The sequence below is a fragment of the Sminthopsis crassicaudata genome, chromosome 3 (assembly GCF_048593235.1).
Source record: "Sminthopsis crassicaudata isolate SCR6 chromosome 3, ASM4859323v1, whole genome shotgun sequence".
Taxonomy (NCBI): domain Eukaryota; kingdom Metazoa; phylum Chordata; class Mammalia; order Dasyuromorphia; family Dasyuridae; genus Sminthopsis; species Sminthopsis crassicaudata.
Genome location: NC_133619.1, coordinates 434,222,616 through 434,237,981, shown reverse-complemented (window position 1 = coordinate 434,237,981; position 15,366 = coordinate 434,222,616). Strand labels below are relative to the sequence as shown.

General features: G+C 31.7%; 1 protein-coding gene across 1 annotated transcript in view; it reads left to right on the top strand.

Annotated features, from left to right (window-relative positions):
* AGPS (alkylglycerone phosphate synthase) overlaps positions 1 to 15,366 on the top strand; it is a 131,455-nt gene that overhangs the window by 107,040 nt on the left and 9,049 nt on the right. Inside the window, exons 18-19 of the mRNA XM_074303020.1 lie at positions 4,342 to 4,441; positions 7,554 to 7,611. Of these exons, the coding sequence (XP_074159121.1) occupies positions 4,342 to 4,441; positions 7,554 to 7,611 (158 nt within the window). The remainder of the gene's footprint in view (positions 1 to 4,341; positions 4,442 to 7,553; positions 7,612 to 15,366) is intronic.

The window sequence follows — 15,366 nt, the reverse complement described above, 5'->3', positions numbered from 1 at the left end:
GTGGCATAGTCTGATCAGTGGGTTTTATTCATTTCTAAACATTAGACTGAATTAAAATTCATATTCTAAATTTCATACCTCATCTGGAGAGTTGGGAAGTCACTACCACATTCTTTTTTCCTTTGACATGTTACTTTAGATCTGTCTCCATTCTTTTTTTCATCATGCATAGGTTCATTCAGTAATAGCTACCTAACTAGTTTTATCTTTGGTTTCTCTCTGTTTCTTGGTTTAATTTCCCTGAGATATTATTTTCCTCATATCACTTGCTTATGTAAGAGTTTACAATGGCTCCTCTGTTACCTCTTTAATCTAGTCCAAACAACTCAGCTTGGAATTTAGAGTTTGCATTAATTGAGCCTATTTTACTTATCTAACCTTATTTTGTATTTAGTTTGTTTGGCCTTTGATGTTTTATGAAACAAACTTATGTCTGCTTCTGATCCTTCTCTGATGCTCGTTCTGACATTACTTTTCCTCTCTGCTGAGTCAGTAAAATTCTAAGCTAACTTAAAGATCCAACTCAAAGCAATTTCTCCATTGGTCTTTTTCTGTCAGTTCATAACAGTCTTTTTCTTCTTTAAAATGTAGTTAATGCTGCAAAATCTCACCCTTCGTTTTATATAATTTAGGAATATTAGGAAGCTAATAACTATTACTAGTTCATGTCCAGTTAAAAAGACTCATAGCTGTCACTTAATAAATACTTGTTAGCCCAGCCATTAAGCTAATTCAAACTCTTATCAAGAAGGCATATGTTTTTCTTCCCTTGACCAATTAGTTCTTTTTAAATATTTTGTCAAAAGGAAAAGGAAAAATTAGTGTTTTCTTTTTGTTCATTGCCTCTGAATAAAATCTCTTATTTATTTTTCAGAAAAACAAGTTAAACTTCACATTCCAATTTTTTTTCACAATTCTCTAAGAAATAAAAGTACAGTAAAGTTTATAAAAACTTTATATTAAAAATTATGTCTTGTAGCTTCTTTGTGATTCTTTCCCATGCTCTTCTAGGTTGGAGGCCTTTATCTGGGTCTTTTTAAACTGGGGTTGGGGGGGGATGGATAATGCCATTTCAGAATGTAAGGTATCAATTATTCAACTGACAATCAAATTTTATTAAACATTTAATATGTGCTAGTCACTGCCTTAAGTGCTGGAATAAAATGAGCAAAAACATTCAATATATGAATCAGTATGATACAAAATGAATATAAAGTAAATGGAAGGCAGTCTTAGAAAGGCACTATCTACTGGAAATACCTAGAAAGTGTCTTTTAGAGGAGGTAATTCTTGAGCTTAGTCTTAAAGGAAGCCTGAGGTTCTCAAAGATTCAAGTTAAGAAAGAGTACACCAGGCATAAGGAGTATCCAGTACAAATATGGGAAGCAGAGTGTCATCTGTAAGGAATAATTAAGTTCAAACATAGCTGGATTGTGAAGTTTGTGGAAATGAGTAGAATATAAGAAGGTTAGAAAAGTAGGAAGGGAACAGCTAGATGGTGTTGTGGATAGAGCACCAGCCTTGAAGTCTGGAGGACCTGAGTTCAAATCTGGCCTCAGACACGTAACACTTCCTAGCTGTGGGACCCTGGACAAGTCGCTTAACCTCAATTGCCTCCGGGGAAAAAAATAGGAAGGGACAGGGTTCAAAATGACATACAAAGCACTTTGAATTTGATCCTTTAGGTTATAGTGAGCCACTGGAATTTTTTGAGTAGATAGGTGATGTGGTCAGACCTATACTTAAAATCATCAGCTTGGAAATTAAATTGACAATGGATTGGATTGAGAGACTTGAGTCAGGGAAGATTAATTAGAAGGCTATTGGAATAACCTACATAAGAGGAAATGAGAACCTGAAGGTAGACCCTGTTTGAGTTGAAAGAAAGAGATGTATACAAAAGATAGTGTAGAGAAAGAAATTAGAAAATTTGGCATTATATCACAAGTGTGGGGTGAATGACAGAAGGGGAGTTAAAACCAAGATTGTAAACTTGTATGACTGGAAAGATGTTGCTGTTGACAGTAAGAGAGACTTGGATTTAGAGGATAGGATGAGTTCTTTTCTGGATATTTTGAGTTTGAGATGAATATTAGCTTTGAAATACTAAATAGCCACTATAGGGCTAGATAAGTAAATCTTGGGATCTTCTTCATAGAAGTGATTTATGACTCATGTAAGCCAATGAGACTTCCATGTTCAGAGAGAAAAGAGGATGTAGATCAGAGCCTTGGGGGATGAGACTAGTAATTAGTGACCTTGATGTAAATGAAGAGCAAGCAAAAGAGAATGAGAAGAGTGATATCACAAAAATCCAGAGGAAAAAAAAACATCCAAAAGGGAAAAGGTGGTTATGACTCATGTAAGCCAATGAGACTTCCATGTTCAGAGAGAAAAGAGGATGTAGATCAGAGCCTTGGGGGATGAGACTAGTAATTAGTGACCTTGATGTAAATGAAGAGCAAGCAAAAGAGAATGAGAAGAGTGATATCACAAAAATCCAGAGGAAAAAAAAACATCCAAAAGGGAAAAGGTGGTTAAATATGAAATATTGCTGAGAAGTCAAAAAAGCTAACGATTGAGAAAAGGTTACTAAACTTTTCAATTAAGAGATCATTAATACTTGTAGAAAGAATGTTTTTAGGTGAATGATGAAATCAGGAACTAGATTGCAGAGGATTTTGAAGAGAGTGAGAAGAAAAGTTATGACTAAAAGCAAAACAAATCTGATTTCATAATTATATATTAAAATTATTTTAAATTATTGCTAAAAATAAACAGGTCCTTTTATTTAGCATTGAGAATCAAATTCTCCTATTGGCATTTTCCCAGAATATTTAATTTCCTTAATCCTGAAATATCTGAAAAAGACACTTTGTTCATAACTATATATTTAAATGTTTATAGATTATCTTTGAAGAATGGCAAAATTAGTAATTATATCTTGCTTTTAAAGCATGCCATTTCCCAAAGAACTCTAAGCACTTTATGTATTCTAAGGTTCCATAAATTTAGAAGGAAAACAACTTTGAAAAGGTTGGACCTGTCACAGATCTTTGTCAGTAATCGAGAGTTTTGTCCATAGCCTCTGTGTTGGTCTCTATGGCACAGCCCAGTACATTACATTGTTCTTAGTTTTTCTATTTTTATTTAGAGTTTTTCCTATGTGGCTATATTTTCTTCCTAGCACTTATTATTTCTATAGAAGGAAAATTTGTTTCATGCCAGATCACTCATCATATAACTGTTTATCACTGGCAGTTATTTTCTTCCTTTGGCAGGAATGTTTATCAGGTAAACAAGTCTGAGTTTTTTTCATACCATTGTCATGAAAAAATAATTGCATATATTTAATTGAATGAAAAAGAAATTGTAAATCGGACAGTGCTCCTTAGTTGTTGATATTAATTACTTTTAGTTTGATACGTTTCTTTCAAATTATGTACATACTCTTCAGTTCTATGTCATAGTTTTGATTGTTTAAATAAATAAACTAATTAATATTAACTAATGATTAATTGATTGATTGTTTAATTAAATAAAAATGTTTAATTAAAAAAAACCAACAAACCTGACTATATACCAAATGTATATTCACAGGTATACATAATAGTTTATTCCTTTTTTATATATAATGAATAGTTCATTAAATATGTTCATTTTTAAAAATTTTTATTTATTTATTTTTAAAATTATAACTTTTTATTGACAGATTATTTGCCTGGGTAATTTTTCTTACAACATTATCCCTTGAACTCACATCTGTTCCGACTTTTCCCTTTCCTCCCTCCATCCTCTGCCCTAGATGGCAAGCAGTCTTATACATGTTAAATATGTTATAATATATCCTAGATACAATATATGTGTGCAGAACAGAACAGTTCTCTTGTTGCACAGGAAGAATTAGATTCCATTCTTATTATTTCTGAATAAGATAGTAAAAACAACAATGCCACTGATGAAAACATATAAAGGAAGATTGTGTTTAATTTTTCAGTATAGTCTATAGCAAGATAAGATTTAACAGAAAATTGATGACTAAATTTGTGTTGATTAATATTGATTAAAGTTACACTAAAAATAAGATCCTTTTCTCTTCCAATCCTTTTTTAGCTTACCAGTTTTGGGCACTAGCACTAAAGGGGGCTAATCGAGATTCCTTTTAGATGAAAAAGCAATGAAAAAGAATTCTGCAACAGGGAAGGAAATTGGATAAGGAATGAAAAAAATGGCCTAAATCAATCTTTTAAATTATCTTTAAAAATATGGTAGTTTTATATGTTATGATCTTTATTTCATGTAATACTAATTTTTAAAAAAAATTATTCTCTTGTCTTTTAGGGTGACACAGACATATGATGCAGGTGCATGTATCTACTTCTATTTTGCCTTTAACTACAGAGGAATTAGTGATCCTCTGACTGTCTTTGAAGAAACTGAGGTAATTGCAAATAAAGAACTTATTTTTCCTAATTATTTTTACTCAATTTGTAATACTATTTTTGATGCTTTACTTGGTGATCTTTAATCATAAATTATTATGTCAGTTGATAGTTCATAGAAGACCGTGAACATTCCCTTAGTATTTTGGCTTGGTTGCAAAATAACAGTCCCAATCTTATCTATAGGTTGTAAATTCTTCGGTCTTGTTTTTAACATATAGCAGTTGGGTGCAAAAGAATTATACAAAAGGCTCAGGAGCCCCATGATATCACTTTGGCAGTAGAATGTATCCAGATGGTAACTGTTCTAGAGGTCAGCCCTACAGCTGTAATAATTTTTTTTTTATATTTCTTGCTTTAGTGATAACAGGAACATTTTCATGTTGAGGTTTTATATACAACCTTCTTATTTTATAAATGAAGAAACTGAGGTCCAGAGAAGTCAGGGTATTTCTCTAAAGTCACAGAGGTAATTACAGATAGCCAGAATTCAAACTCATGTATTCTGACTCCAAATCCAATCCCTCATTGTTTTTCTACAGATTTGAATTTAGTTATTTTATTACTATTACCTTTACTTTTTCCCCCCAAGAAAAATAGAATTGGCTCCTAATTATATATACTACTGGAGAATGGCAAACACAAATAATCCAGTATTGTATAGGATATCCTCAGCAATTGAAGGGGAGAAGTTCTAGAGGTTCTCATAAATTGAGAAATTCTGGATATTTTTTGCCAGCAGTAGTAGGATGCTGTGCTCTGGGTCACCTTTTTTCTTTTACCTCCTCCCAATGCAAGAGGGGCGACAGTTAGATTGAATGGCATGAACGGGGGAGGCTCAGCCAAACTTGGGGAAGACTAAAATTTTGTTCTTTCACATTAGTTTGGACACCTTTTGTTGGTCTTTACTAGGCTCCATTATAAATACTAAATGTGTGGTAAGCTAAATAGATGGCTTTTGTATCATATCTCTAAGCAGGATTAGCATCTCACAGCATGGATATTAAGATCCTGAAATCTTGAATTGAAAATGAGGAAGAGTTTATCATTTAAATTGAAATACTATTTCATGTATATATGCACACCATGTGTGTGCACACCAGTCATAACTTGTACTTCATATATTTTTGACATTTTCCTAACCTGAACTAAATTTTGGTGCCTTGGTATACATTATGCCATGCTAAGAACAGAGTATTTTGCACGGTGTCTAGTGACTAGTAGTCACTTAATAAATGTTTTTTTGATTGATCAAATTCCCAGGTACCAAGGATAATCTAATCATAAATAATTGAGAGGTGACTTTGATCCCAATTTCTGTCACTTTTAGTTTTCTGATACTTAATTTATTCAAGTTGCTTATTTCTTACTGTGTTTATCTTTTAGTCTTTTAACACAAAGTAGGCATAGAATTTTTAAAAGTTTGGTTTGGTCCTCACATAGGAAGAGAATTATTTCAATGTTACTGTTAATATACTTTAAAATAATAAGAATTGTTAACTGTTAATTGTTTGAATTTTTTGAAACGTTCTCCATTTTTATCTCTTTTGATCTTCACAATAGTCCTGTGAATGAGCATCATGTTCATTTTACAGATAAAAAAGTGTCTTGCCTAGGGTTGCCATAGCTAGTAGGTGTCTGAGACAGGATTTGAAGTTTTACACACACACATACACACACACACACACACACACACACACACACACACATATATATATATATATTTGAAGTTTTACATATATATATATATGTATATGCAGCTCTCTAATATTAAGTTGCAGAGATGCACAAATTAATCAAATTCCCTTTACCATGGATGTTCCATAGTCTTCTCAACTCGTGTCTAAAAATGTTATCTTTTCTGTAGAACTTGTCTCTTTTCCAGACTTCCCCATTTCTGTCAAAAGTACCACCTTCTAAAGTCATTCAGTGTCACAACATCAGCATTATCTTAAGTTTCTCACACTTCTTTTTCTACATGTCTTATCAGTGCCAATTTTTCCTCTATAACGTTTCTCACGGCTATCAGATGAAGTCAAATCCTCATCGCTCCTTGCCTTAGAATACTGCATGAACCTCCAGTTGGCCTCCCTACCTCAAGTTCTCCCCATGCCAACCTATTCTTGACATAGCTGCAAATTATTTTCCAAAAGCATGAGTCTTATCACTTGTAGAATAATTTCCTTCTTGTTCCTAAGATCAATTCCAAACTCCTCTGTTTGGCTTTTAAACCCTTTAGAATTTGACCCTAGGATACTTTTCCAGTCTTCTTATACATTGTTCCCCTTCCCTTACATTCTGGTCTTCCCATACAAACTGGTCTTCTTTCTGTTCTTCAGTCTTCTTTCTCTGAGTCTTAGTGTACATCTTTCTCACCTTTGCTTAAGTACCACCTTCTAAATAAAACTTTTCCTGATTTCCTGACACCTGTTAATCCCACTCCTTGTATTTATTTTGTATATCTTTATTATTTGTACATGTTGTCTGTCCTGATAAGAATGTTAGTTTTTGGTAGCAGAGACTGCTTTACTTTTTATTTTTGTATTCTCAGTACCTGCCATATAAGTGCTTAATAAATGCTTGTTGATTGATTTAATGAAGCCTGAGGTCTGGCTAAAAAAATAAACAAAATATCACTAATCACTCAAAGATTCTTTGACCTTTCAGAACAATTAAACTGATGAAACACATTAGCAAAACCCTTAGACATTTATGGTTTAGTCTCTGATATTTTTGTGAATAATACTTTTTTGTGTGCAGGAATAATAATGACTTTAATGCAGAGTTGGTATAATAACCTTCCTGTTATTTGCAGATAGCTTGTCACAATCTAGAGCTAGTAAATGAATTTTATTACCTTTTTGTCATTCTGTGTGTTCAAAACACTTGTAAAAATTATAGAGTTTAAAGAAGGAATACTTATAACAGATTGCTGTCATTTTGTATAGGCCAGTACTACTTATGTAATATTTCAAAGTTCCTGGTATAGTTCTAAGTTTTGAGGCTTACACAGGAAATATGTACTGTGGTTAGAACCTGCATCTTTCCTATCTTTCTTAACTTTGCAAAGTAAAGATTAAATAAACATTATTTTACTGTTTTCAAATTCAGGCAGCTGCTAGAGAGGAAATCCTTGCCAATGGAGGAAGCCTGTCACATCATCATGGAGGTAATAATTTTGTTTAGGATTCATAAAATTCCCGATTCGTAAGTGCATTTTTACTAAATAGTTTTATACTCTTAATGTTAGTGATAAAAATTATATTATAATTTATTGGAATTTCTTTAGAAATACTGAATTGGCATAGAGGATTTTTTGGTGGAGAAAAATCTTCATCATCATCATTATTATCATTTATATAATGATCTTTACAAAAGAATTTCCTCACAAAACTGCTATTAGTTGTATAAGCCAGTTATTATTGTCATCTCCATTTTATAGATGAGGAACCTGAGTCTTAGGAAGAAAGGGCAGTGGACCAAGTTATTTAATTTCAAATCCAGTGGTTTTTTTTTTTTTTTTTGTTTGTTTGTTTTTTGTTTTTGTTTTGGCTTCTATTGAAAGATTGGGTTTAAATATATAAATTTTAAAATATAGAAATGATCAAAACAGTGACTGAGATTGTAAACTTGTCTATATTTTTTTTTTTAATTATCAGTTGTTTAACCACCTTCAAATCATCTATTGTTTTTAAAATAGTAATTCTCTCAAAATAATTTTGTTTCCATGATGTTTTTGAGCATAATCTTTGTGATTTCCATGAAATTATCTTTTGTTGTTGTTGTTGTTGTTGGTTGGGTGTGTGGTTTGTTTTTTTGTTTTTGTTTTTGTTTTTGTTTTTGTTTTTTTTTTTTGGTTTGGTTTTTTTTGTTGAGGCAATTAAAATTAAGTGACTTGCCCAGGATGACACAGATAGGAAGTGTTAAATGTTTGAGGCCACATTTGAACTCAGGTCCTCCTGACTTCAGGACTGGTGCTCTATCCATTGCACCACCTTGCTGGCTCTGTTATCATTGTTTTTAATGACACAATTATAGTGAAAACATTATTCTTTTGGCTTTACTTTATTTTTCATCATTTCCTTTAAATTTCATTTCTTTAAGTTCATTCATAGTCATTATTATACAGTGATATCTATAACACACATCTACCATAATTTGATCAACTGTTCTCCAGTGGTCAGTTATCTTATTATTTTTCAGGATTTTAATATTAAAGATGGTGTAATGAGGGGAGTCTGGTCTTTATTAAATAACAGAAAGCTACCTTCAGTTCAATTCATGTGACTTCTGGAATATGTATAGTATTGAATCAAGAAAATCTATCCCAATTTACAATGAAAAGTTACTTTTTCTATCTTTTTACCTATTTGGGGGAATGTTCTTGTACTGCCAATAAATAGGCTGGAGAGCAGAGGTTCCATGATGCCACCAAGAATACAACAGGAAGCTAAAAAGGCCTAATAAGATGCTAATTTGCTGATGCTTTCTTATTCTTAACATTAGAAATTATTTTTAAAATATATCCTTTTTGATTTTATTCTTAGACAAATAGAATGCAGTATCTTTATTTTGATAATTGGAAAATATGGTTTTTTTAGAATAGTATTTTAATTATAGAAGGAAAAAAGATTTTGTGAAGAAAAATAGTAGTGTTAATTTATCAAAGCTGATTACTTATTGTCTGCTTCTAGAAATTTGCATAAAAAAAATTATCCTCAAACTTCTGATATTTTACTCTATCCTCACTATCAAATGTCTTTGAACTACTAACAAGTATCAAAGTGAACTCTTTATCCTCTCTCTTTTCTTTCTGTCTATCCAGAATTGAAGAGAAGAGGAGCCAGAAATATTAAATTCCTTTTATAGAAACATCTATATAATAAGCCAAGAGCCCAACCCTAATCTTGCTATTATGTTGCAATTTTTAGTCTTAAGCTTTCATAAAAATTGCATGCTACTCAATTTACAGATGTTTAGAAATTTTAACCACATAAATTATTTAAAATTTTTCTCCATGCTGTATAATTGTTTAGAAAATCATTGCATTGACTGACTAAATTAAACAAAAAAGCATTTTTTTGTTTTTATAATAGAGACTTTATCATGAAGTTTAAGAATATTTTCATGACGTATATTTTTATATGTGTTTATGCTAAGGCTTTGCTGGGTATGTGTTAATCTCAATGACATTTATCTTCATGAGTATGGAAATAATAGATAATTTATTTACTGACGTAGCTACAAGTAAGCTATTCTTCATCTTCCAAGTGAAGATAAATGCCAAAGCGAAATTGTTTCATGCAGTAGCATAAACAATGTTATCTTGAAAACATTTCATGTCCTTTGAGCCAAGTTAAACAGTAGTTCAACCATGTTATATACATTGGATAAAATTTATTTAGTTGTCTAAAGATAAAGTAAATTGCTCCTCTTATTTCTATTCAAAATGTTACCTAATAAGAATTATAAATTATATTTACATAGTGCTTTATTGTTTGTAAAATGTTTTAAATAATAAACTCATTAAGAGTCTCCCAACAATCCTATTAGATAGCTATTACAGATTTTATTTTACAGTTGAGAAAACTGAGACCTGCCCAGGTTCCCACAGCTACAAGTATCCAAAGTGATAGGAATGCAGGGTTTTCTTACCACTTTCTAACTCTAGGTTAGATCCAAGAGTTCTGCAGTTTTTGTTTAATCTGGAATGCTATTTTTTTGACTTTAAGCATAAGATTACTATTATATAACCTCAGACTTATATGAAAGGAACCTTGTCATAAAATACCCATTTTTGAAGTATGTTATGAATGAATAAAGTGCTATAATATGAGTGAACATAGACTAGAAGCTTCTAGTTCATTTTACTGTATTACTCACACATATATCATATTTCCCTGTATCAGTTACTGTTGTGAATGATCTTATTTTCTGGTTGTTTTGTTCTGACAGGATCATTTTGATTTGGATTCATGTTTCTCAGAGTTATTAATAAAATGACTGCAGATCAGATCAGATTACAGTAAAATTTCCTGTGTAACAAAACTGTTTTCAGACCCCACTTGATGGCTTACCTTTTTGAACAGTATGTGATACATTTAGGCATAGTAAAATAATTTAATTTAGTTATACAGTGGAGATTTCCTCCTTATATAACAATTTACCAAGAAAAGGTTTTTACTCCTTTTGATAAATTGAGTAGAAAACCTTTTTGGGGGGATATTTAATATTATTTAAATTGTATGATATAATTTATCTGAAAGCATAGAATATCACATATGCTTAGATTACTGTTTCCATATCTTGTTTTTAAAAAGCACTAAGTAAATCTAATTATAAATCCATGCCGAAATATACTTGAAAAAGGTTTTGTTTTTATTATCTGTTTTGTTTTTCAAATTTTGTGAAAGGTTTATTGCTTTTATATAAAATGAGAGTTACTGACTTGGCTTTAATTTTGTACAAGCATGGAATTTTATCATGTAAAAGTGGGCTTTTCCTCAAATATATATGAGAAAGTGTTGATATTGAATGTTTTTAAATGAAATTAACACTGGATAAGTAAAAAGAAGTAACATCTTTTTCCCCCATATCCTGAATGCACCAGCCATTTCAGTCTGTAGTTTGATGCCCACGTGTCTTCTATATACTTTGCTTTTAAAACAGAAATAACCTTTGTATGTTTACAGATAATTCCATCCCAAATTGTTGGATTTGTAGTTTCTTAAACAAAATCTAAGAAGTAAATCAATATAGAGTGCATCTCACTTTAACTATTGAGGAAATAGATTCAGTTTATTTGAAAAAGATTGAAGCACTAGAGGGTGAGATTTTGTTGTCACCCATTAATACTTTTTTCTTAATCTATTACCAACAGTAATTCTCATTCAGTACAAAGTGCTCTGTTTTTCTATATGTAGAAAAAGCAGTGGATTTTCATTCTATTGCTATAAGTAAAATTACTAGTAGAAAACTAATTTTAATAAGCTATCATTCTTTAAAAACTATTAATTTTGTAGTTAAAATTCTAAATTACTTTTCAGGATTGCTGCTTGTGTGTTCATTTTAATGTATGCAGTATTGATCACTACAAAACAAAATGGCAGATCCTTAAATAGAAAATGTTCATATTAATATGAAGTTTGTATATATTTTAATTTTTGAATAGCAGGGACTGATAGTTATACAAATAAACTGTTGAATGTAACTCCTCTGGAAGGAGAACTTTTTTTGATTCTATGGCAAGATTTTTTATAATGTGTCAAAAATTTGCTACTCAGAATTAACCTCATAGTATCCTCTTTATTTACTGACCTTCAAGCCCCTGTCATGACATTCTAAGTACCACTTTTGAGAAGTAGGGTTGGGGGTTGGGAGAATATTGATGCAATTTCTCTTGTTGTGTTTGGCCTGTAATTGTGATTAATAACAGTTGCTTTCACTATCTGGAAACAGACAGGCTGGTTTGTCTGCCTACAATCATGCTGTGATAAATGGAGCTATTTTAACTCTGGTTTTGTGTATCAAAGAAAACAGATGTAGTCTGGGACTCGAGGCTATAGGAAATATAAAGCCTTCTTAACTTAATCTTCATAGAGCTTGTTTTTGTAAATGAAGAACTGGTCAGTTTAAACAACAAAGTTTATATCAGAAGCATATTTAATTTATGGCTAGATTTTTAAAATTATTAGTCTTCTAAAACTAGGTGCAAAATTCCTGGTTGAGAATTAGAAATTAAAAAAAAAAAAAAACATGAATCAAAAAGTGTTCATTGTTCGCTTGTTTTTGAAAGTAAGTTCAAAAGTTACATTTTAAATAATATAGTCCATCAGTGATTATTCCCTGTTCCTAACTCAGAGTTCAGTAACTTATATTTTCTCATCTCCTTTAGAAATAGTTGTTGATTGAACGTTGTCGTTCCCCCCCCCACCCCCCAATATAATTGATGTATTAGAATCTTTCCTATTAGTAGAGCAGAGAAAATTAGTAGAGGCAAACTTTCTTCTTCTTCTTCTTTTTTTTTCCTCTTTCTGAGTCTGGGGTTAAATGACTTGCCCAGGGTCACACAGAGTGTGTTGTGTTAAGTGTCTGAGATCAGGGCTGGTGCTCTATCCACTGTGCCACCTAGCTGCCCCGAGGCACACTTTCAACCCTTATTGATTGATCCAAAGATTAAAAAAAAAAAAAACTTTAAAGTAAGAGAGAATAATAAAAATAAATAACATCCATCACTTTGTGTAACTTCTTGTAATCAAAGATAAAAAGTTTTGAAGCAAGAAGAGCATGAGTGATAATTAAATGACAGCCATCACTTTTTTATACTATTTCTTATAAATTGCTGTTGTTCTCCACATAAGAACTTACCATGTTTATTTCTTTGCTATTTCTGCTACTTTATACATTCAATAGGTTTTGGGAGGTCTGACCTGACCTGACCTGGAACCTTGATACCCATTATGACAGTTTTTCCTATGGAATGATGAAATGAGAGTGAATGAGAGAGCACCATAAACATGCTATTTTTGTTCCACTTTGCCAATCATAGTATCAGCTTCCTTAAGTGAAAAGCAAGAGATGGGACATCTGACCCTGCCACATCTGTAAAGAGGCCAGTACTCGAGATGAATGGCAAAAAAAAAAGAGCACTTTTTTTTCTCTCCAGAATGACAGAGGAAACCTGTCCTGTTGTAAATAAGACTAACCATTGGTACATAAAGGATATTTGAACATTGAGTAATTGCACTCTGAGAATTGCCTACCCTACATTACTATAAGGGTATTATAATTGACTTCTCATAATCTTTCATACAGTGATATAGTAGCTAGCAAATCATTTCTAACATATGGTCTCTGACTGTGAAAAGTCAGTGTACCTTAATTATGGCCTAATGTGACCATCATCTGTAGTGTACTCAAAAAAGTTATGTCATCTATGTTATCATATGCTATATTAGAATTCTTTTAGTTAGAAAAATGACTATCAGTAAATTTGTAACAGCATTAGATTCAGTTCTTTTAATTAGTCACTAATTCTTGGAAAGTTATCAGTATTCAACTGAAATTATCAGATATTTATCATTTTCTAAATGAGACATGTATATAATTGTCCTAAAACTGTTACTGGACTTCATGAAGCCTAAGCAAACTTGTGATCTGAAGAATAACTTGGAAGTCATAGCCTAGTCCATTTGGTTGCCACTGGAGAGACATGTTGACACAATGGCAAACTATTTTTTTCGTCCAAGAGATTGAGCCTTCGAAACAGATAAATCAAAGATTTTGAATATTTAAGTGGAACTAAATATTGGAAGATCTCATCATTTCTTACTCATTCTTGTTATAGCAGTTGCATGACATCTCTTCTTAACAGGAATTCATTCATCATTGTATTTGGTATCTAGAAGACAGGTGTAACAGGTATGTGAGGTAGATATGAGAAAGGGAGATTTAAAAAATTCAGGAAGGTAAAACCTTAGACTGTTATAGGAGTGCAAACCTGACTTTAGTTAATTGTTTGGACTATTCCCAGCTGATAGAAATATCACAGTGGTCATTTTATTTCATCTATTAACTTTAGAAATGTCAAAATTCAGAAGTGAAGCATCAAAAAAAATTATATAACCCTATTTAAAATATGTATAATTACCCTGGCAATTTTGAGATAAGAATGACAGAAATATTTGTGCCTTTGCTCATAGCAAATATTCATTGACTGCTTATTGAATTGAATTTAAAGAAATTGTAATGTTTTTAAAGAAGAGTTTCTCTTTCTGATCTGGCTTTATCTATTACAATATAATATTTGACATAGAAACAGTGAAATACCCAAAGTAGGATATTAACATATATTATTGCATGTTATACTTTTGTTAATTTTATTCAGTCATTTTAGTCATTTCTAACTTTTTATTACCTCATTTGAGGTTTTCTTGGCAGAGATATTGAAGTGGTTTGCCATTTCCTTCCACAGCTAATTTTACAGATGAGAAACTGAGACAAAAGAGTAAAGTGACATCCAGAGTCACACAGCTAGTGAGTGTCTGAGGCCAGATTTGAACTCAGGAAAATAAGTGGTCCTGACTCCAGACCCAGTGCTCTATCCACTGCCTCATCTAACTACCCTTATCCTTCTTTATTGCCTTCCAATTCTGAAGAATCAACATAGATTTTTTTTTAAAAAAACATCTTTTTTTCACCCCCCCACCCTCCCCAAGTATAGTAATAAATAATACCTTCCATTTATATAGCACTTTAAAATGCACAAAATGCTTTACATATATTATCTCATTCGATTCTCAGGTGCTATAATTATTCTATTATACATATAAGAACTGAGTCCCAAAAATGTTAACTTGCTTGAGGTCATTCGGCTGATGTTATTCCTAACTCTCAAGTCTTGGCCTTTATCTGCTATACATATCATGTTGCCCCTGTAAGTTAAAGAGAGGTAAATTCTGTATAATTGCTTCTTTTAAAAAAAAAAAAAAAAAGAAAGAAAAAAAAAAGGCACAGTTGAAATCTGTTTATACCTTTATCACTATTCTTATTTAGCCTTCTATCACTCTGATCCTAAAGGAATCATTATTGTTGATTGAGGTTAGAAAGGAATTACACTTTTAAGTTTATAACAGTTGAATTTACCTCAGTAAATAGTATTACCTCATCCTTTCTCATAGTCCTTCCTCCCTTAAAATCCTTTATTTACAGACTACAGAAGAAGTAAGAGTGGGATAGGATGGAAATAAAAGCTAAAATGGTTTTCTCAGTGACTTTCTAAAAATTTTCATCCTTCTTCAAACTTGCCATGCATTCTCTTCCCACTACCCTCTTAGCTGAGACTCTTGCCTTATATTTTATTGGGGGGAGGGGGAGAGAATTGAGGCTATTCACTAGGATCTTCCTTTTCTAATTTCCTTACACT